The 22,819-nt window shown below is 61.5% G+C and overlaps 1 protein-coding gene across 1 annotated transcript in view; it reads right to left on the minus strand.

Moving 5' to 3' along the window:
* The window catches only part of MACROD1 (mono-ADP ribosylhydrolase 1), a 143,924-nt gene that overhangs the window by 7,678 nt on the left and 113,427 nt on the right, over nt 1-22,819 (minus strand). The window contains 1 exon segment of the mRNA XM_042904267.1: nt 6,765-6,794. Within this exon segment, the coding sequence (XP_042760201.1) occupies nt 6,765-6,794 (30 nt within the window).

The following is a 22,819-nucleotide window of genomic DNA, read 5'->3' on the forward strand; positions in this document are numbered from 1 at the left end:
GAGGGGACTCCCCCTCCCCGGGGGGGGGGTCTGGGACGGGCTCTGGCTGTGCGTGGGGCACGGGAGGGCCCTTGGCTGTTCCCCATCCAACGCTCCCGCCCTGTCTGCTCAGCTCAGGTCAGGGCCTCCCCCCGCACCACAGCCTGTGCCCCGCCACTCCAGCCTGGTACACGGTGGGACCCCAGACAAGTCTGGGCACAGGGTGCTCGGCCCTTGGGGCCCCTGCTTCCTCTGAGGCCGGCCCGGTCCAGGGAGGGCCACGGAGGCTACGCCGTCTGCCCCCTGTGCCCGCCATGCCTCGGCTGTGGCCCTGGGCAGCTACCGGGCGGAAGTCGAGGCCCCGATGCTCCGCTCTGGGGCCTTGCTAATCCCCCAGGCCAGCTGGGCTCTGAGCAAAGGGGAGCCCGCGAGAGCAGGGAGAGAACGAGGAGGAGAAGGAGGGAGCGAGAGAGGACCAGAAATGGAGAGCAGGTGCATGGAAGAGAGACATGGGAGTGGGCAAGAGACACTGTGCGGCTGGGAGAGACAGAGACAGAGAGACAGAAGACAGACAGAGACAGAGATTCAGAGACAAAGAGACAGAGACAGAGTCACAGAGAGGGAGAGGCAGAGACAGAGAGACAGAAGACAGAGACAGAGATTCAGAGACAAAGAGACAGAAGACAGAGACACAGAGAGGGAGAGACAGAGGCAGAGACAGAGAGACACAGAGATAAAGAGGAACAGAGATAGAGGCAGAGAGGGAGCGATAGAGACAAACACAGAGAGGCAGAGACAGAGAGGGACAGAGTCAGAGACAAAGGCAGAGACGGACGCAGAGGCAGAGACAGAGACTCAGATGCAGAGACAGAGACAAAGACAGAGAGGGAGAGATAGAGAAAGAGGCAGAGATAGAGAGAGGCAGAGGCAGAGAGAGACGGAGGCAGAGATAGAGACAGAGAAGGAGAGACAGAGACAGAAACAGAGGCAGAACTAGAGAGAGGCAGAGGCAGAGAGAGACAGAGATAGAAGGAGGGAAAGTGAGAGACGGAGAGAGGGAGAGAGAAGGAGAGAGGAAAGAGGGTCCCACACCCCTCACCAGGGCCACGGATGTGTGTGGAGAGGAGAAGGCGGGCCCCGGGTGCTGGGTTCAGCTCAAGCCCAGGGGCCACGGCGGTGGGCCAGGGCAGGGGTGCGAACGCGCGCGCACGGGGAGAAGGGGCCCCGGGGCACAGCTGGTCCACAAGCGAGCACCTCGCTTTGGCCAGGAGCTGGACAGACAGACACCCTGCGCGTGTCCCTCAGGAGGGCGATCTGATCGGGAGGCAGCTGGTGCTTAAACAACCACCCGAATGGGAGTCTGATGGCCAGGGGTGACAGAACGCCGGCCCACGAGGGGGGCAGCGTCTGCCGGGTCCCAGCAGCCAGGACAGCGCCGGAAGGCGGCAAGCCCTCAGTTCGTGGAGCAGTAGGGGGCGGTGGCCGGGGGCCTGCCCTGACATCGGGGTAACGAGGCGGGGAAGGTGGTGGTGAGGGGGCGGAGGAGCCCGTAGGCACAGGAGCAGCAGGTGCAAAGGCCCTGTGCCCGGAGAGGGCTGTGGCAGAAGCTGCTCCACCCTGGCTTCCTCGGGCAGGGGACGTCTGGGCCCCGGGGGTGCGGGAGACACATACGCTGAGCCGTGGGAAGCAGGGGCTGCGCAGGGCCCAGTGGGCAGGAGGGCAGGACGGCCGCACCCCCAGGGGTAGGAGCTGGCTCCTGCGGTCAGGAGTGCGTGGCTGGGCCGCTGACCTCCAGGAGGGAGGGAATGTCCTTAGCAGTGAGCGCGTATGGAGGGGACAGGGCGTGTGGAGGGGACAGGGCGGGAGCCCTGCCTGACCCCAGCCCGCCCCGCCCCGCAGGCCGGCCCTTTGGGGAGCTGGCCAGGCCGGAGCAGAGATGGCGGCCGCGTGAGCAGAGGAGGCCCTGAATTAATCTGTCACTAAAGCTTGGCCATGGCAGGCGCAGTCATGATTTAGATGAATAATTGAAACGCTCCGATACATTTATTATCCCTTTAGTGCAAAAGTGGCAGAGAAAGACGAGGGGTAATTGAAAAAGAACGCACAAATCTCCGCGAGAAAGCCGGCTCCTTATCGCCGAGTAAACATTTCAGTCCTAATAAACAGGAGAGACGCGCGTCAGGGCCCTGTCGATTCCCATCCTGATTTAGGGCCCGCCTCCCTTCTTACCATACAATAGGAGAGTGTTCAGGTTGGAAAAAAATTTTTATCGAGCCAGTAAAAGTCTCTCCAGGAGGGAGGCGGGCCAGCGGGAGTGGGCCTGGCGGGTCCCCGGGTCTCCGGGTCTGGCTGGGAGGCCGGGAGGCTGTCCCAGCCCGTCCAGTCTTTCCCCACTTCAGACCCGGGGCCCTCCACCTGCTGGGCCTCTCTATCCCTCTCTGCCTGTCCAACTCCTACTCATCCTTCAGGGCTTGAGTCAGAGGCCCCCTCTGCCGGGAAGCCTTCTACCAAACTGGGTCTCTCTGAGGGCGGGGCCGAGGCCCGATTCCTGAGTCTCCACCGCCACCCACACTCAGAGCCCTGGGAAGGAATGGGGGTGTGTGTGTGGGGGGGGGGAGTTAGGGGGCTTCCCCAAGACTCACTGTGTTGCCACAACGAGACACCTTGGCCTCGGGGCCTGGTGGGGACCCAGCCCCACAATGAACCAGGCCCAAGAGTCCTAGACTCTTTGGGTTAAGTCCTTTTGGCCCCAGCAGCCCCTGGGGCTCTTGCTGAGGGTGGAGGTGTTCACAGACTCCCTTCCCTGCTCCTGAGGGGCTGCGGTCCTCTCCCACCCATAAGCACCCCACATGCGAAAACTGGGCTCACTATACCAAAGCCCTGCCGGCCAAGCCCGGGCCCCCTTTGGAGGGCCTCCTTCTGAGCCAGAGCTGCCCCAGACCCCCCTCCCCCCAATTTATTAGGTGCCTCCCCCCACCCCAGTGCAGGGCTGTTGGACCTGTGTGCCAGCTCAGGGCAGGGCCTGGCATACAGAGGGTGCAACTACCCGCCCCCTACACTGGCTTAGAAACCCCTAGAACACCGTCCCTGAGGAGAGTGCACTCTAGTGGGGAGACAAGCCTTAAGAACAAACATAAAATACACGGACGTTAAAAGGGATCACTGCTGTGGAAAAAGCCACAGAGCAGGGTGAGAGGGTCAGCACAGTGGGCTGGGGCCTCGGCACAATTTAAACACAGTGGCCAAGGCAGGCCTACCGTGACTGATGCCTGCATGGATGGATGGCGGGCAGGTGGATCGGTAGGTGAGGGGTAGATGGATGGGTGAAGGGGGTAGACAGATGGGTGGATGGGGGGCAGGTGGATGGGGGGTAGATGGATAGCTGGATGGGGGAAGGATGGATGAGTGGAGGGGGTAGATGGGTGGGAGGTAAATGGATGAATGGGGAAGGAAGGTGGATGGGTGGAGGGAGTAGATGGGGGTAGATGGGGGGGGGGATGGGGTTAGATGGCCGGGTAGAGGGGATAGATAGATGGATGAATGGAGGGTAGATGGATGGGTGGAGGAGGTGGATGGATGGGAGGGTGGATAGACGGATGGATGGACGGATGGATGGATGGACGGATGGATGGATGGATAGGAGTAAATGGGTGGGTAGAGGGGTAGATGGATGAATGGAGGGTAGATGGATGGGTGGAGGAGGTGGATGGATGGGAGGGTGGATGGACGGATGGATGGATGGATGGATGGATGGATGGATGGATGGACGGATGGATGGATGGACTGACGGATGGATGGATGGACGGATGGATGGATGGACGGATGGATGGATGGACTGACGGATGGATGGATGGACGGATGGATGGATGGACGGATGGATGGATGGATAGGAGTAAATGGGTGGGTAGAGGGGTAGATGGATGAATGGAGGGTAGATGGATGGGTGGATGGATGGATGGATGGATGGACGGATGGATGGATGGACGGACGGATGGACGGATGGACGGATGGACGGATGGATAGGAGTAAATGGGTGGGTAGAGGGGTAGATGGATGAATGGAGGGTAGATGGATGGGTAGAGGGAATAGATGGAGAGGTGGGGGGGTAGATGGGTGGGGGCAGGTAAATGGGTGGTCATAGGAACGTAGGGAGTGGGTAGAGGACTGAATCCCTGTGGGGCTGGACTCAGGAGAAGAGGGAGAAACTTCAGCGGACGCCATGGGAAGACAGAGGTGGGTCTGGGCAGAGCCAGGCGGGGGGACCTGGGCTGCCGAGTCCCAGACGACTCGTGCTTGTGGCTCCCACCCAGGCAGTTCCGGGGGGTTAAGGCTGGGTGGGCTGGCGGGCAGTAGAGCTCACAGGTGGCAGACAGGAGGGCCGAAGACATCGCGTCCCCATCCCAGCCCCAGGCAGGCCCCAGGCCCCTCCCAGCCCCAACCTCGCCCCTCCGACGATCCCCTCCCTGCCACCTCCACCTTGTTCCAATCACATTAGCAGAGTGACAGCCCCAGCGAACACTCACGGCGGCTCCATAAATCTCAGCTGGCGTTAAAAGGCTGGACTCGGGGCTCACTTCCTCCCGGGTCCTGGCCCACCCCATCCATCTCTGCGTCAGTCAGGCAGCGCTTGGGGCCTGCTCCAGCCTCCTCTCCCCCACAGTGCTGCAAGAAGGGGAGCTGGAGGACCCCCAATAGGCCTCCCCACTCCATCTAGCCAGAACAGGTGCCCTTTGACCCCCAGAGTGAGGTCAGCAGGCCACCTACCAGCCACTCCCTGCCCTGCCTAAAGCCTCGAAGGCACCCCCCCCACCCCCGCTGCCTTCCTCAGCAAGCCCTCCGCTTAGCACATGAGGCTGTCCCTGCCTTTTTATAGTTCATTCATTCATTCAACGACCATTTAATTGAGCACCTACTATATGTGCCAGACCCGGTTCTAGTTGCTGGAGACACAGTGGTGCCCCCCGAGCTTTGTTCTCAGCGGGGAGACAGACGGTAGACAATGACCCTAATATACAAGTGACAAACAGAAGAGCAGGGTGAGGTGAAGGGAGAGGGGGGATACAGGCTGGGGCGGGGACAGACAGCTGCAGTTTCACCTAGGGGTCAGGGTGGGCCTCCCTGACAAGGTGGGGAGCACGGAAACCTTGCGAGAGGTGAAGGGGGCAGCCACAGGCTGGGGAAGAGGGTTCCAGGCGGAGGGCACAGCCTGCACACAGGCCTGAGGCAGGAGCGAGCAGGGAGGCTGGTGCCGAGTGAGGGAGGGCTGGGCAGTGGCAGTGAGCCTGGCAGGTGGCTGGGGGCCCTGGTGGACCTTGACTCTGAGCCAGGTGAGAGCCCTGGCAGAGTTTTGGGCGGGAGAGGGGTGATGGACCTGACTTGGGGTTTAAGAGGCCCACACCTCTTGGTGGTCCTTAGCCTCCCAGAACTGCAGGGCTAAAAATCCAGCGCCCCACGGGGTCGGTGAGGCTCCAGTGTCACCTCCTGCCTCCCCTCCACCTGGCTGGGCTGCGACGGCTCCAATCTTGATCTCCCCCAATGTCCCATGTTCTCCCTCACTCCGGGCCTCCGCCTGTGCTGTTCCCTCTGCCCAGGACACCCTTCCCGATGCTCCCACCCATTCCTCGGGTCCCAGTGTAGGCCCCACCTCCTTCCAGGAGCCCTGCTCCCCCATCGCACGGACCACCCTGTGCAACGGTGGGTGCCTCCATCTGTATCGTGAGCTCAGGGAGGGCACGGACCAGGCCCCTCTGGTCCAGCACCCGGCTCGGGGCCCAGCCTGCAGTAGGTGCTCGATCACTGGCCGATGAATAAACAGGCGAAGAGGAGGGGTGTCTGAACGGCAGGTGTCAAATCAGCTACGGCCCCCTGAGTTTTCCAAAAGGGACGGGCTTCCGAACAAGGTCCTGGATGGGCCCCCAGCGAAGCCCCTCATTCTGTGAGGCCTCCAGGACAGCTGTGACCTCCACAGGGACAGTGGAGGAGAAGTGGGGGAGGGAGGGAGGGAGGGAGGGAAAATCTGTCTGGCCACAAACAGACCCCCCCCGCCCCCCCATACACACACCCGTCCTGCATCCTGGCCGGTCACCGACAGCTCTTAGCGTTGTTCTTATTTATTCCTGACCTTCGCTGCCCCTTTTATTTTCCCCCCTTTTAAAACCTGGCCTGGGCCCCGCCACTGCTGCCGTAAACACGGCCCCCGGGATTTATCCGACGGCGCATTAACCCCTGCCCCCCAGCTCACCAATCATGCTGCTGCCAGTGTAGACAGCGGGCAGTCCAGCCAGCGGGGAACCGAGGGGCTGGGGGCGAGGGGCTGGAGTGGCCTGCCTGGGCAGTGCTGGCCAGGGGAGGCAGGCCTCGGGGGGGAGGGCACAGGGACTGCCCCCACCATGGCACCTGCTGACCTATATAGCCTGTAGCCCTGGAGGCTGGGCCCACCGTGACCTCCTACCTCTGGCCCACCCGGTTCAGCTGGAACCCCTGCTTCCCGGTGGTGAACCACGGCGAACACACGAGTCTTTCTGGCGGGGGTGGGGGGTGCTTCGCGGTTGGCAGAGCCCTCCCTGACCCTGTGAGGCCTTGTCCTGGGTGCGGGGCCGCCCTCCGAGGTTATAGCGTGGAGCAGAAATGATCATTTTGCCCTCACAGGTGCGGAGGCTGAAGCCTAAGGGCTGGGCTTTTCCCATCACACCTGCAGCCCCCCCCCACCTCCAGATTCCGGATCCCAGTCCCTCTCAACCCTCAAGTGTCCCTCCCCCGCCCCTTCCAGGCCAGGAAGCACTTACCACCGCCACCTCCTAGCAGGGAGCTGTTGGCTGCAAGAGAGAGAGAGAGAAAAAAGCCAGTCAGTGGGGGAGTGGCAGGTGGGCCAGCAGCTTGGGGGGCGGGGGGGGGGAGGAGGATGGGAGGCTTGTGGCTGGTCCAGGCCCCTGGGGTCTTCAGACTCTGGGCACAGGGTCTTCTCTGAGGGGGGGCACACAGCACACAGGGGGTGGTGGTGAGGGCAGGGACTTCCTTTCCTGCTGGGGCTCCTAAAGGGCCTGGGGTTTGCAGGGTGGTGGGGTGGGGGGTTCCCCCGAGCCACCAGGGCCCAGCCGCTCACCCTAGAAACAGCCACATGCGGGGTCTGGAGGGACACAAGACCTGTGGCCACACGCATCCTTTTGAATAAAAGGATTCACTGTTTTGACCCAGCATCTCCCGAAGCTCGCCTGTGCCAGGCCTGGTGCAGAGACGTGCCCTGGTCCCTGCCCTTGGAGCTCACAGGCAGCCGGGGGGGGGGGGGTGGGGGCACAACCTGAGGCCACCAGAAGATACACTGTGTTGTCGCAGCTGTGCTAAGTACCGCCCAAGGAACGAGTGTGGTGGGGGCGGGGGGGGGGAGGGGGCTGTGAACCAGGACTGGGCGCCCCTAACAGACGGCAGTGACCGTGTGCCAGGTAAGGGCCCCATCCTGGGGCGGCACAGTGAGGGCACAGAGCACCAGGCCCGGAGCCAAAGCCGGTTCAGCAGATGGGTGACTCGGGCCACCTCGCCCTGTGCCTCAGTTTCCCCCGGGGAAGAACAGACCCATCTCACAGGGCCGGTGTGAAGGTCGAGGGGGACAGAGAGAGCCCCGGACCGGACGCAGACTGGAGGCTGCTGGCGCTGCCCCGCCCATCTCGCTCTGCCCGGCCCGCTGACCCCCTCCGGCCTCCCCACGGGGCTGATGCGAGGACGAAGCGAGGCTGGAAGCCTCTCGGCCGCGGGCACGTCGGGGCCGTGCGGGTCAGTGGCCCTCCCCAGCCGGGGCTCCGGCTCCTGGCCACGCAGCTGCGTCCGTGTTAACTGCTGGTGCTAATCAGGGTAAGTGATGGGCGAGACAGGGCAGGTGCTGCCCAGGTGGGGAGACCAGCTGTGCCTCGGCCCCCGGGGCCCCGGGGGTCCCGGCTCCCAGCTCCTCCACCCCACCTGCCTTCCGGGGGCCCGGGGCAGCCCCTCTGTAGGAGGGGGACACAGAGCAGAGCCCGGAGTGGGGGGCCACTTCCGGGCCGGCCAGGCCGCAGGCCCGGGGTGCCGTGCGGAAGCTGTGGACCCTGCTAAGTGGTGTCGCGAGGCTCTGAGTGGCTGGTCTCCCAGAGCTGACAGCTCTTCGCTTGGGGAATAATTAATTCCACAGCCCGAAAACCCAGGGCTGCGAGTTGCCACGTTACTTGCGAGATTAATACAAGCAGCTAATTAAGATGGAGAGGCGAGGAGAGGCTGGGCGCTCCCAGAGCAGGGCTGGGGGGCTGCGGGGAACGCGTGGGAGGAAGGCGGGCGGAGCAGGCAGGGAGGCAGCTGGGAGCCGGAGCTGGAGCCTCGGAGGGGCCGGGCGGGACCCCCAGGCAGCCGTGGGCAGGCCACCGAAGGGCTGGGCTCCCCAAGGCTCTGGACGGGGCTGCTGCCCCAGGAAAGCATCTTCCAATGAGCCGTGGAGGACTGCCTGCCTGCCTGCCTGCCTGCCTGCCAGGCACAGACCCGTGGCTCTGCACAAACGGTCCCACTTACTATCATAACAAATGGGAGGTGAGGGTTGCTCCCACTTTACGGAGGAGGAACCCGAGGCCGGGAGGGGGGGGGGGGGGTTGGGTTGCCCAGTGGCAGCGGCAGGATCAGAACTGGGTCTGACTCTGTAGTGAAGCCACCAAGCAGGCTGGCCTCAGGGCAGCCTGGCCCAGGCCTGGCCCCCCGAGGATCTCCCCTTGGCTAGGGCTGGGGCTCGCCTCTTCCGGCACAGAGGCCCGACCGGCGCAGTCGGGACCCACCTCCCCCACCCCAAGGCGCAGGCAGAGAGGAGGGCCTGGGTGTGCGGACGGCCCTGCCCTGGAGCCAACAGGCGAGGCCTGGGCATCTCGGGTCGGTCCAGAGCAGTCCCGGCAGCTGTCGGGAGCTGCCCTCCACGGGCCTCCCCCACCTCCCCCCATCACCTCTCTCTCTTAATTAACACCGGCCACAAACGAGCTGGCTCCCGCTCGCAGAGGGCTTGGTGCCCAATGGGTTGGCAGTAAGCCTCGAAGGGGCGGGAGGGGAAGGGGCGCCGACCTGCCGTTCTGCCGACCTTCCGGGAGGGGCCGACCCCCACCTGCCGGGCATCCCCTGAGCCCCACCGTGTGTAGGTCTTCCTAGGTCAAGGGACTGGGGCCAACTGGTCCGATGCATCCAGGGGCTGAGGAGGGAGGCGGGCCAGGGGCAGAAAGGATTTCACCAGGCTGAGCCAGGGGAAGGCGGGCCAGGTGGCCAGGTGGTTTTACCTTACCCAGGTGGGAGAGAGCGGCCAGGGCTGGCACGGGGAATCAGTCTTGGGCTGCACAGAGGACCTGGTTACCAGCTTCCCCCAAGCTGAGCAGGTGGCCTAGGAAGGCAGGGTCCCCTTCCTCTAGCCCACTAGGTTGATAGTTCTGTGAGTGGGGGCTCAGGGGTAGGGCGGCGACCCGGTGGTCTGGACCCAACTCCCCCTCTCCTCTTTCTCCTGAGGCCCTGCCTGACCCCTCTCCCCCAGGGGCCTGGATGCCTGGTCACCCGGTGCCCCCATAAAGCTGCCCAAGACACGGACGGCTGGGCCAGGATGCTTGAGGAAATGGCCTGGAGGCCTGGGGAGAACACGGGAAAAGGGGGGGGCAGCCCAACCTCCCATCCGAAGCACGGCGGTTCCGGGCCTGCCTGCTCCCCGGGCCAGAGCTGGCCTTCACCCGACCCGGACACTGGCCTTGAGTCTCCAGCTCCTTCTCTTCTGCTGTCCCCACCATGCTCCCTTCCATTTGGTTTAAGCTCTAAATCGAAACTGATCATTAGCCCATTTTTCAGATGAGGAAACCGAGGCTCACAGAAGGATGGGGGCGGGTGGGGCGGGGCTTGACCCAGGATGGCCGCTTGTCAGCGTCCTTCTTCTTTTTAAAAAGTACTTTATTCTTTTTAAGTCATCTCTACACCCAACATGGGGCTCGGACTCACTAATTCCAAGATCAGGAGTCGCACGCTCCACTGACTGAGCCGCCCAGGCGCCCCGATCAGCGTCCTCCTTCTTAACCGCTGCATGCTCCCTGGGTCTCAAAGCGTTCCTGACGTCTCCTTGCCGAGTCGCGGCAATGGGTAAGCAGCCGCGTGCTGTGGGGACAAGCTCTGGACATCCAGCTGAAGCCAGGCTTCGTGACCTGGCCTCACCCAAGGGATCCAAATATGGCCCAGCAGAGCAGGGGGCTCCGAGCTCCTGAGGGGCCGAGTGAGCTGAACTCAGCCTGGGATTTGGATACAGGGACCTGGGACTATAGGCCTAGTCTGGCTTGGGCGGGAGCAGGGGCTGGGGCTCCTGGGGGCATCACTCCCTTCCTCCATATGTTCTGAATGCCTTTCCCTGCCCTCACGCTACCCCTCAAGCAGGGCACTCCCCCAGACCCCCATTCCACCCTCTGCCTGCTCCACACCTTCTCAGGCCCCAGGGCATGTCCTCTGGGGGACCCAGCCCGTCCCCCTGCCCCAGCACTTGTGTCCAGAGTGGCTCCCGAGCTCCCAGTCCCAGGTGGGGCGGGGCACGCAAATGCCCTGGCAGGTGAGGGAGGTATAAGATCTGCTGAAGCCTGAGGCTGGGAGGGCTTCCCAGAGGAGGTGGCATGTGAGCTGAGGCTTGAAAAGAAAAGGCATGCAGGGAGGGGCGAGGGCGAGCTCTGTGAAAGGGCCTGATGGGTCTGAGCATTCCCCTGGGCAGGATGACCAGCCCGGGGCGGGGCTTTATGTGCTGGGGCAGCCGAGGTTGACTCTGCCTGACTCCCAGCAGGCGGGAGCCAGGGGCCAGGATGGGACTGAGCCAGAACGGCGGAGCTGGGAGCTGAGGGGGGCGGCGGGGGGCAGAGCGGAGGCCCCGGGGCACACAGACACCCCTTCCTCTTCTGGTTGCCCCCACTACCCACCCCTCCTGCCCCTGCCAGGCAGCACCTTGTTAAAAGAGCGGCCCCCCACTCGGAGGGCTGCGCAGGGCCGAGCGGGCGGGCGTGTGCCTGCATCCCATAATACTTCCGGCGACGCGTGAAAATGTAATTTCTTTCAAAATCAGAAGAGTAAATGAACTTTGAGTTAGAAAATATTTTTAGTATATAATGTTAATACGTTCTGTCTTTATGCCAACAAACTCATAAAATCAACTTCTAACATACATCTTTTTATGTTTGTTATTAATCGTCCTGTGTATTTAGGTGATCCTGTCTAATATACGTATATACTTTTAATTTTTTTTTCATGTGTATTTATTTTTGAGAGAGAGACGGAGCGTGAGCAGGGAGAGAGAGAGAGGGAGACACAGACTCGGAAGCAGGCTCCAGGCTCTGAGCTGTCAGCGCAGAGCCCGACATGGGGCTCGAACTCACGAACCGCAAATCATGACCTGAGCCTATGGACGCTCAACCGACTGAGCCACCCAGGCGCCCCTCTGTCTAATATATTTTTATAGGGAAAGGGCCCACAACAGCCGGGGCCTGGCTTTCCTTACCCCGTGTGGAAGCTGTGTCACCAACCCATTCTACAGATGAGAGAGCTGAGCCACAGAGAACAGTCTTCTCACAAGGCAAACCTGAGCAGCTTCTGTTTTACGCCCAGTTTCCTGATGCAACCCTCCCAAAGCTCCCCTTTGCTCCCAGGATAGGGAACTGACCCCTAGGGGCGCCTGGCTGGCTCAAGTCAGTAGAACATGGGGCTCTTGATCTACTGGTCATGAGTTCGAGCCCCACATTGCGGGTAGAGTTTACTTAATAACAAACAAACAAAACACCCGGCCCCTTGGATGGGGCCCAGTGGCTCCTCCCCTCTTCCCCTTCCTCCTTCCTCTCCCCCTCCCCCTCAGACACACTCCGGGCCCTCAAACTTGCTTCATTTTCTCCAGCCCCAGGGCCTTTGCATGGGCTGGGACTTCAACATCCCCCACCCAGAGAGCCAGCCTCGAAGGGCACGCCCAGTTACCGGAGGGCTCCTGGGAGCCATAAATCACTGCCTCCAGCGTCCTTACCTCCTAGGTCAGTGCCTGCTACTCGGTCACCCAGTGCTGTGGGTGTCATTCACACTTGTCCCCAGCTCCCCGCACAGAGCCCGGTGCACAGGAGGTGACCGTCAACAATTTACTGTACGGCCACCCACGGGTCTGCCGGGCTCTGCAGCCCAGGCTCTCGTCCACCAGGACTTGCAAAAGAGCCTACCCTAGGCGCCCCCGGGGGCCAGGACCTGGGGTGCGGGTGTGCAGGTGACAGGGTTGGTCCAAGGGCAGTGACAGGAGGCCACGCACGTAGAGCTGCTCGGGCTCTCCCCTGACAAATCCTCCGGCCCAGGGTGTGGGAGGCGAGGGGGCACTGAGCGGGGGCTGGGCTGCCAGAGAGGAGACTCGGTGACCCGAGGAAAGCGCTGAGCAGGTTACTGGGCCAGGGAGAGGCCGGGTGAGCGGGCACAGCGGTGACTTTGAGGCAGTCACAGCCCCTCCATGTGCTGAGGCTGCTGCTGTTGTTTCCATGTGCTTCAAATGCCTGAGAGGCCGCCAGCCAGGCTCGGGGAGGTGGGGGCTGCTCCCCCCAACCCCCCAGCCCCTCAGCCTGGCCCACCCCCCTCCACCCTCCCTCAGAAGGCTGGATCTTAGCTTTCTAGCATTTGACAAACACACATCCGGCCCCTACTATGTGCCGGGCTTCCGGACACAGCCAGGCAAGGCGCTGCGGGCACGGAGCTCATTATCTAGCACGCAGAACAAGAATAAACTTGAACAAGGATTACCATTTGTGTCAGAGGTGGGAGAGAATGGCTGGCCCCAGCGGTGGGGGGGAGGGGGTGACCTGGAAGGAGTCAAGGAAATGCGGAACATAAGGAGCCAGCTGCCAGGGGCAGGGGAAGGCCTGTGCAAAGGCCCGGGGGCCGAGTGAGGAGGTCACTCTAGTTGAAGCAGAGTGAGTGGGGGAGAGAAGTAGGAGAGAAGGTCAGAGTCTGTGGAGGCAAGAGCAGCTCAAGGCGGACAAGAAGGGGACCCGCTGGCTCCTGCCTGGTGCAGGGGATCCCTCCCGGGCCTGGAGAGGGAGGAGACCCTCTCCCAACGCCTGTGCGGCTCCCATCACTACTGTTCCATGGCAGCCACCCCATGCCTGGCCGAGCCCCCGCTATCACCAGCACCCCAGCGTCTCGCACAGCGCCTGGTACCTGCGAGGCGACCACTGACCGACTGGCAGCCTGGCCCTGCCAGGAGGGTTAGGGGAGTGGCCTTTGTCCTTGGGACAGCAGCGCCATTGGCTGCCCCCACTTCCCGCAGGCCTGCGGTGGGTATCTGTGTTACTCGAGGGTGAGTTGTTTAAAACATGCTTTAGATTAGAAATGTCCCACAGATGGAATAAAATGTGACATGTGCTGAATTTTTGAAGATAAAACGAGACTTCAAAGGCATCTCAAGCTGGGAAAGCAGTTGCCGTGTTTGACAGACTCTGTCCCCCAGGCCAAGGTCACTGTCCTCCCAGGTGGGGCTGCCTCAGGGGGTGGGGGATGTGAGGCTTACTGGACATTCCCAGGGCTGGGGGTGGGGAGCAGGGGCCTCACGGTGGGGGGACAAGGGGGCTCACACACCTACAGGCTTTATCATTTAACCTATGTGTGCATGTGGACACCCATCCCTTCCCGCCCTATTTACAGATGGGGAAACTGAGGCACAGGGAGGCAAAGTGATTTGTCCAAGGCCACCGCCCTTAGCAGGAGGAGTCCCCGCCCAGGTGCTTTGCAAGTCCTGGTCCCGAAACCCTCAGCGGCGATCTTGGGCCAGCTCAAGATCCAGCCCCCGGGGCCTCGGTTTCCTCATGTGTGTGTGTGTGGGGGGGGGGCAGCTAACTGAGGCCCTTGTGGGGCATAGATGATACAGTTTAAAATGCCTGTAAAACTGTTACGGCGTCAGGGTTTCACAGTGGCAGCGGGTGGGGGCGTCGGGGTCCCCGGTCAGCCAGGGAGAAGGGTGTCTGCCTGATGACAGGCACGTCGATACTCTCGACAGCAGCTTCTTGGGGAGAGCCATGGGGACCTTCCAGGCTGCGCGGCTCCATTTTACACATGGGGAAACTGAGGCTCAGAAAGCGTGTGGCCCGAGGCCGGAGCCGGGGCCACTAAGCACCCCACTGAGCCAGATCTGGCTTGCCTGCCTTCAGGATTGAGCCCCCACTCCATCTTCTCTGAGCAGCACCCTGTGATTCCCTAAATCTGTTGGGAGCCATACCCAGCTGGGCTCCCCTTCTGGGGTCTCCCTCTGCCACTGGTCCTGTGTCAGGAGGCTCCCTTCACCACCAAGGTCTCCTGAATCTTGGATCAGCCTCCTTCAGTCCTCCCCACACCTCCTGGCTCCCATCCCGCTGGCTCGATAGCCCCACCCCTCCGCCTACCCCAGGAGGCCCTCCCCAACGCCTCTGCCTACAAAAGCCACCCACTCAGCCATTTTAGCTCAGAGCAGGTGCCCAGGCCGTGGTTCCTGCCGGCCTGGGCCTTCCCTTCGCCTCCTCCTGCCTGGGTTTCTTGGGCTCTGCCCCTGGAGACCCAACCTCCCAGCCACCCACCCCCAAGCTGGACCCCAGACCCTCGGACCCCCAGTCCCCCTCGACACCCACTCTCCAAGACCCATCCCCAGGCGGCTTCCACTTATTGGTATTTTGTTATACAAGAAATTCACGTTGATTGCCCCAAATTGGATAATATACATAAACAAAAAGCGAAAGAAAGTGAGTCACCCAGCCCCTGTCCCTAGTCTCCTGCAGGACCTCTTTAAACAAAAACAAAAAAATGGTTAATAACGCATGTATCGAGCAAATTCTCTGTGCCAGGCACCGGGCCAAATATTTCCAGTGGAGTCTTTCAATCCCTCCCTCCCCGGAGAGCCTAAGGAGAGGGGACTATGATTTTCCCCACTTTACAGATGAGGAAATAGAGTCTCGGCCAGGTTGCGGGACTTGCCCAAGGTCACGCCCCTGGGAAGCGGGGGTTGCCGGGATTTGAACCAGGCGGTCTTGATTTCGGAGGCACCGCTGCGGAGGGCGGCAGGGCCCTGGGACCCCAGCCGCCTGGGCCTCCCCTCCCCCCAGGAGCCAGGGGGCCGGCGCTCACAGCCGCACCATTAGCATAAGCATGAGCATCCCTGAAACCCAATTACCAGGAGATGGCTTGGGCCCCAGCCAGCCGGGTGCAGTCTCCATCTTTGCAGGAATGAGGGGCCGGGGCGGAGGGAGCCCTGGCGCATAGGAGATCGGCTGGCGGGGGGGGGGGGGGAAATGTCCCGGGTGGGGGCGGAGTCGGATGCCCCTCCTCCACGGCTGGGATCCGCGTGAGTAGGTAGCCTTGACCCCTCTGCTCATCTCCAGCTGCACAGGCCTCGGGGTCACAGGTTCCTCCACCCCCAGCTTGCTGGGCGACCCCAGGCAGCCCCTAGCCCTCTCTGAACCTCAGTTTTCTTCCCGAAAGGAGAAAACCAGGCTCCATTCGAGCAGACCGCAAACCGTGGGTTTGGAAGCGAAAAGAGTGTTGACCCGAACAGCCCGGTGGGCTGGGGCTCCATTTCTAACATCCCCGCGGGGCCCAGTCACTGCCTCCTCCTTCTTGGGCAGCTCCTCTGCCGCCCGTCACCCTCCGGTCCATCCTCTCCCCGGCAACTGATCCTTTTTTTTACCACTTCGGGGACACGAAAGCCATGCGGGCACGCTCCCGCGCGTGCACACGGCCCACCCACCACCCAGCCCAACACATATGGGTCACAGAAGAGTTGACGCCCTCCCCCCCCCCACACCGGAAGGCACTGCCCTGAATCTGGCCTGCCTTTTCTTTCGAGGTTTACTTTGTAGGCCCCTCAACCACATATCACCTGCGTCTGTGTGCCCGGGTTTTGTAGGAAAAGTAGAGCCGCTGGGACCAGCTGCCAGGGTTCACGGCCATGCTTGGGAGATTCATCCAGACCGGCGCAGGCCATGCTGGCTGGTCCTGGCTGGTCCTGGCTGGTCCTGGCTGGTCCTGGCTGGTCCGTTTCCACCGCTGTGTAATATGCCAGCCTGGGGCTGTGCCGCCCCCATCCACCCCTCCCCCCCTGCCCAACAGTCCAGCGCGCCCAGTCTTGTTTCTGGAATGCAGCGGCAGGTACCACCTTGCCCGCACCCCGGATGTACACGGATGTACACGTGCTGCAAGTTCTCTCGGGTGTCCGCCCGCCTGGGAGCGGGACCGTGGGGGCTGCGGTATTACGCACAGCTTTAACTTTACTAGTTATCGCCAAATTGCTCTGCAAAGTGGTTGTTCGGAGGATCGTTTTAAAATATAAATTAGATCGTGTCACTTTCCTGCTTAAAACTCTTAAATAGCTTCCTATTACACTTAGAATAAAATCCATGTTCCTCTCCGTGAAGGCACAGCAGCATCCCACACTCTGCTCTCTGCTCCCTCCCCTTCCCCCCTCCCCCCCAGTCTCCTGGCCTCTTTTCGCTTCCTTGAATAGTTCTGGTTCTTTTATGCCCCAGGGCCTTTGCATATACCACTCCCTCTCCCTCTGCTGCCAGGCATACTCTTCCAGCTCTTTCCAGACTGGCTCCTTCTCATCTTTCAGGTCTCAGGGAAAATGTCACCTCCTCTACGAGGCTTCCTCTGACCACCCAACTGAAATGTCTCCCACCCTGTTCCTCTTACTGCCTCGTTTATATCCTTTGGAGACCACACCTTGGTCCCGTAATGATCTTGTCTTCAAATTCGTTTACTGGTTTTATTACCAGCATGGCAGCCTATGGGAGGGAACCTAGTCTGCCTTGTCCATTCCTGTACCCCAGAAGCCAGCACAGGCCTGGAACCAAACAGCTACTCTTAGTGCCTGCCATTCATTCATTCAACGGGCATTGATTTGCCCCCTGGTCACGACGTCTGGAGGAATGATGGTCACGACGTCTGGAGGAATGAATGAGCTCCGTGAATTGGGGGCTGTGATTCATCTCCCGTGGTGGGGAGCCATGGCAGGTGCCGGAGCAGGAGCAGCAGGGTCGGGATTGCACTTCAGAAAGACCCTCCTCAGAGCTGAAGATTGAAGGGGGTGGACTTGGAGGCAGGAGTGGGTAGGGGTGGGGGGAGGACGGCGGTGGCCGAGGATGGGCTGACAGAGGGCCAGGAGAGGTAATGCTGAACCCACAGCGACCAATTAGAGGACTGTGGGAGACAGGATCGGATCCGGCATGGGATCGGCCTCCAAACGTGGTCAATGGAAGGAGCACTTTGTGTGTGAGGAAACAGTGGGGGCTCCAGGCACCCCCCACCCCGACCCCCTCACCTAATCGCTGCAGGAAGCTGGGAGGGAGCTCTCCCCGTGATTGCAGAGAGGGTAGCAGAAATCCAGAGGCTCCTCCTTAGACACCCGTGAGGCCCCCTTGGCCTAGCCCGGCCCCTCCATGTACAGACGGAAAACTGAGGCCCTAGAAGGAAAGGACCCAGAAGAAGACCGCACAGCTGAATCCTCACCCTTGTGACTCTTGGGCTGTTAGGTGCTGGACGGAGGCCAGACACTCCTTTCTCAGAAGAGACTCAGCCGCCACTTGCTGCACAGAGAGTTGAAGTCAGACACCAGAAAGGACTTCCTCAGAAACTTCCCCCTGGTCAGGCCCACCTCCTCTAACATCTTCGACTCTCAGGACACAGGGCTGGGGAGGGAGCTCATTCAAGGTCACTCAGCCAAGAGGAGGCAGTTCTGTCTGACTCTAAAACTTAGGGGTGCCGGGAGGCCAATGGGCAGGGCCAGGTGGGGTGGGGGGGAGGGGTCCTAGCTCCCTCCCATTCCAGACCCTGAGGGCCCGGGAGCCCAGGGCGGCCCCCTGTCCTGCAGGCCTCGGGGTGGCCATCTCCCCACTCCCAGGCCGTGTCCTTGGGGACACGGTAGGATCGCAACCTGGTTCCTGCCCTGGCTGCCTCAGGTCCCCCCCTGAGCCGAGCACCGGTCCTCTCCGTCCTCCTTCCTGCTCTCCCAGCTGGGGCTCCACTCCCAGGAGGGAGGAGAGGGAGGGAAGGGGAGGAGGCTGGCACAGCAGCCATTGGTATGCGAGAGGCCGAGCCTCAGCCCCTCCAAGGCCCAGCCTTTCGGCTCAGCTCTTTAAGAATCCCTCCTCGCAGCGTGGTGGTTGCTGGGCAACCCCCCCCCCCAGTGGCTGGCGCCCTCCCCCCCCCCGCCCCCTCCCCCCTTCTGGCTCCTCCTAGCGCCCCGTCTCAGCAGCATACTTAGCTCAGAACCTGTCAGGCCTGGCTGCACCTGTGCATGGCAGGTGTTGGGGGGGGGGGGGGGCTTGAGTGACCCCATCCAGACCCAACCCTGGACCACCAGCACTCGGGGTGGGGGAGACCCCCAGCTCAGGACACCCTATCCCAACACTCCCACTGGCACCCCCCCCTTACTATCTTCAGTGGCTCGAACTGCCCAGAGGTGTTGGAGCCTGTTGGAGGGGGGAGAGAGCCCAAGGGGGAGGGGCCAAGAGCTCTCTGAGTCCCTGAGGAGGTGGTCTGTGGGGACAGTAGGCCTTGGGAGCCCCTGGGCGGCGGAGTAGACACAGGAAGTACACTTGGACTGGGCCGGGGGGGGGGGGGGGGGGGGGGAGGGGGGAGGGGGGGGAGGGGGGCGGGGGGGGAGAAGGAGAGGTGAAGCAGAGTTCAGGGCTCCGGAGGGGGTCACGAGAGGCACGGTGACGGGGTGGGGGTGTCACTGGAGGTAGGGGGCTCCCAGCAAGAGTCTCTGAGGCTCGAATCTCAAAACCCTAGGTGGGGGTAATCTCCGCCTCCATTCTCCACCTTGCCCTTCTCCCTCCCAGGGCCCTCGGGCTCCCCCAGAGGGGGAGACGCGCCCTTCCTTTGCCCCCACAACTTCCTTCCAGATCAGGCCTGCACCTCTGGCCTCACCCCTGCTTCCCCCCTCCACAACACTCTGCCGCCACCACCACCCGCCCCCAGACGCCACGGCACATGTTGTCCCCTCCACCTGGACGTCCTTTAAGACACAATTCCCTTCTTTCCTGAACTTGGGATGTGTGTAACAGGTGAATGATGGCCAGAGTCAAGAAATGCTCCAATCACCACAAAAAGCATTACCTCTGCTGGGAATAATGTCTGGGGAGGGAGGAAGGGAGGGAGGGAGGCAGCCCCGGGTGTCTGGCAGAGATGAAGGGTGGGGGGCGGTGATGTCATTTGTGGGGAGAAGAGGAGGCTCCCAAGGGAGAGCAGCCTCATCAGAGACAAGCTTCCTGAGTCCTGCCAGGGCTGGGGAGGGTGGGCTGGCTCGCGACCCTTGTCCCCTCTGCCCAGATGGCTGGCAGTGTGTCTGGCCCCCTTCCGAACCCCTGGAACCATCAACTTGGGGCCGTTCCCAGTTTTAGGAATCACCGTTGGTCTTGGACCGCTCTGTCGCCATTGCCTTGCAGGGCTGTTTTAGCCTGATGCTTTTTTAATGTTGTATTCATTCGTTCATTCATTCATTTAGCAGCACCTGATTGCTCTCCACACAGGCAGGCAGGTGCTGGGGACACTCAGGGACCGTGGCTGGCCCAGGCTGTGCCCTCAAGTTGCTCACAGTCTTCTGGGAGAGACGGATGCTAACAAAACCCACCTCACCGAACGTGGTCAGCAGAGCCGCTGAGTGGGTGTGTTCCTGCCCTGGCCGGAGGCTTCCCCATTTCCTTGGCCTCACTTGTCCCCATCGCTGTCCTCAGGTGTTGCTGGCTTTGTCCTACCTGGCTTTGTCCGTGCCCACTGCCTGGAGCCCCTTCTCAGGGACCTTCTTCAAGGGCTGGGGGTTTGTTCCTTTGCTCTCCCTGGATTTCTGCACTGGGGCACCGCATGACTCCTGTACATATGGGGAGAAGCCCCAACCCTCTGTGCCGTGCAGGCTGGAAAGGTTTAGGGCACAGTAGTGGGACGGGGACTCTGGGGGTGTCAGGACATGGATCAGAGAAGCCAGAGACGCTGACAGGACTTTCTGGTGACGGCTGGCACGTTCAGCCAGGTGTGCACAGCCAGCCTACCCGCAAACCACAGGCCTGTGATTCATGGAGACATCGCAGGGAGCACTGGGGCGTCACCGGGGGGAGGGGGCACGGTCTGGGAGACAGGCGGGACAGGTTTCCAGTGACTGTGATTCTCTGGCCCCCCCTTCGGGTGCTCCCAGACCCAGAGCATCGTGGCAATCTGGGAGGACAGCGATCTGTAAGACCAAGAAGCCAGTGATGGGGCAGAAAGTCCCTCAGGAGGCCCTCTTGGGTGGGGGCTGGAGGTCCACCCCTCCCTGAAGACGCTGCCCAAGCTGTGGCCTGTGGGGGAAGCTGAGCCTCTGTCTGTCAAGGGGCTGGCTGACGTCCAAGGTCATGTCTTCTGAACATCTGCTCTCTGCTCTTTCAGAGTGCTGATCCCTGACCAGTACCCCCGGGGGCCTTTATTCCTGGACACTCAGGACAAAGCCTGGGGCTAAGGGGTCCCTGGGAATGTCCACTGACTATCCAATGGGGCTTCTCCCAAGAGTCCGGTCAACCCTTCCTCTGCCCCCAGCCCAGAACAGGCTCAAACAGGGCCAAGGGTGGTATGCATCCTTGGGTGACAAAGTCTAACCATGGTGAGTCCTGTTGCCACAGCTTGGAAGTACACAAAGCAGTCTCCCCTCGGGACTTCGGCAGACTCACATGAGCCCTAGGAGGTCTGTGGTGGCCCCATTAAGATAAGAAGACTGAGGAGCAGCGACAATGCCCAGGGTCACCAGCGGGTGGGTGGCGAGGTGGTGAGCAGAATCCGGGTCCGGGGACTCCTGAGAGAATCGGCAGGTAGCGGGAGGCAGAGGTGCTTCTGGCAGGGCCAGGGTGACCTTGGCTGCCCAGTGGTAGGACCCGCCCCACCTGGCTGCCGGATGCTGCCCGCTGCCTGGGTTATTGCCGTCCTGGGAATAGGGGAGCTGGGGCTTGGCGAGCCCAAGGTTGAAGCCACAAATCGTCCCCGGGTGACTTGTGCCGCCTCCTGCTGAGCGCATGTCTGAGAGCGCCTGGTTCCCAGCAAGTTCAGTCCTCCTGGGCCAGGGCCCCATTGCCTTCACCGCCGACCGGACCGACCGTGCTCTCAAGGAGCCCCACAGCACACAGGAGCTCAGGAGGTGTTTGTTGAGTGAACGAGCGATCCTTCTGAATCTCATAACTGATGGCGCCCCTGCTGTATTTACACTCCCTCCCTGGCACCCTATTCCTTTCAAGATAAAGGCCAGCCCCTCCTGCCGCCCGCCCCCCCCTGCCCCCGGCTTGTTCAGAGCTCTGCACCCCCAGGCCTGGCAGACATCAGTCACATCATCTTCCACCATGGCCCCCTGACTCCCCTCCCCAGCTCCAAGCAAGAACTCCTGATCTCCAAAGCCTGGGCCCTTTCACATCACAGCCCCTGGGAACGAGGTGGAATGAGCTTCTGGTGTCTGCCCAGAACCTTCCTCCTGACCCTCCATGACCTAGCTGGAGAGCCACCTCCTCTGGGAAGCTGGCCTTGGGTGCCGCAGCTGACTTGGCCCCCTGTGTAGTGGGGTCATGTGGTCATGATGTCTGTTTCAGCGAGATCCTGCTAAGCCATAAACCGTCCAGCGTTGCCAGGGTAGGGGCCAGCAGGGCCTGATGCACTTTGGGTCTCTGGTGCCCAAAGAGCGCCCAGCACACAGGGGGCCTCCATAAGTAGTCCCTGAGCCGGGTACAGCCTCCGGGCATGGCTGAGCAAGTTATGGCGCGTCAGCTCGGTAAGACTAGCATGCAGCCATTAAAACCACAATCATGAACATGATATTTTGATACCCAAGTGCGACACATAGAGCTAGAGCCGTACCATCCATTCCACTCCGAGGCACTGAGTGGTAAGGGGTCCCTCCTACAAAGGGAATTGGTTTAGAAGAGGAGGAAGACGCGGCACATAATTCCTGAGCAACACGCTAAGCGCCTCGATGGAGGCATGACGGCGCCCCAGGGCTCCGCGTCCGTCTGGGGGTCTGGGGAGGCGGAACGGAAACCACAGCTCTGTACAAATTACAGCCGACTGCATGGACAAGCCTGGAAGGGAGCGGAGGAATAGGGCTGTTGACGCCACAGGGCGGTGGCATTGTGGGTGATTTTTCTTTCCTTTATTGTTGGTTTAATGTTGTTTGGGCAATAAATAAAAATTGGGAGAAAAAAATAGCTGTTTGGTGAATTGAGTAGAAAGCAGTAGAAAGAAGAGAGGGAGTTAAGGGGAGGGAAATGAGAAGGGAGAGGTGAGGAGGGAGAGGCCAGAAGGGCAGAGGCAGGGATGCCCACCTGAGGACAGAAGTGGCGGTCTCAGGCAAGGCCTCCGTCCTCTCCTGGGCTGGGGGCAAGAGGGATGGGAGAGCATAGGAGGCGGGGGGGGGGGGGGGGTGGAGGGAGAGAAGGGCTCGATCTCTTACAGAGATCTTCCCCCAGGGAGAATCTGGGAGGACATCCCAGAGGAGGGGTGGCCTGACCAGTCCTTGAAGGACAGCAAAGAAAAGAGTGTGATGGGCCGGCCTGGAATTGGGTGGGAGACAGGGTGATGGGTTTTGGGGGAGGGGGTCCCAGCCAGGTTGTGGGGAGTCCTGGTGTGGAACTGTGAGCAGTGGGGCCTTGGGGGAGGGGGTGTGTGGGCAGAGGCAGGGACTCACTCAGAGCAACCCTCCAGGGAAGTGGATGGCAGAACAGGGTGACTGAGCTCGGGGACAAGGTCTGACCAGGCCCGAGGCTGGGTGGACAGAGATCCTTAGTAGCCTACAGAATGCCAAGAGCCCTGGGACTTTCCAGACTAAGAGGCGGGAGGTGTGGTCCAC

Source organism: Panthera leo, chromosome D1 (genome assembly GCF_018350215.1).
Source record: "Panthera leo isolate Ple1 chromosome D1, P.leo_Ple1_pat1.1, whole genome shotgun sequence".
NCBI classification, from domain to species: domain Eukaryota; kingdom Metazoa; phylum Chordata; class Mammalia; order Carnivora; family Felidae; genus Panthera; species Panthera leo.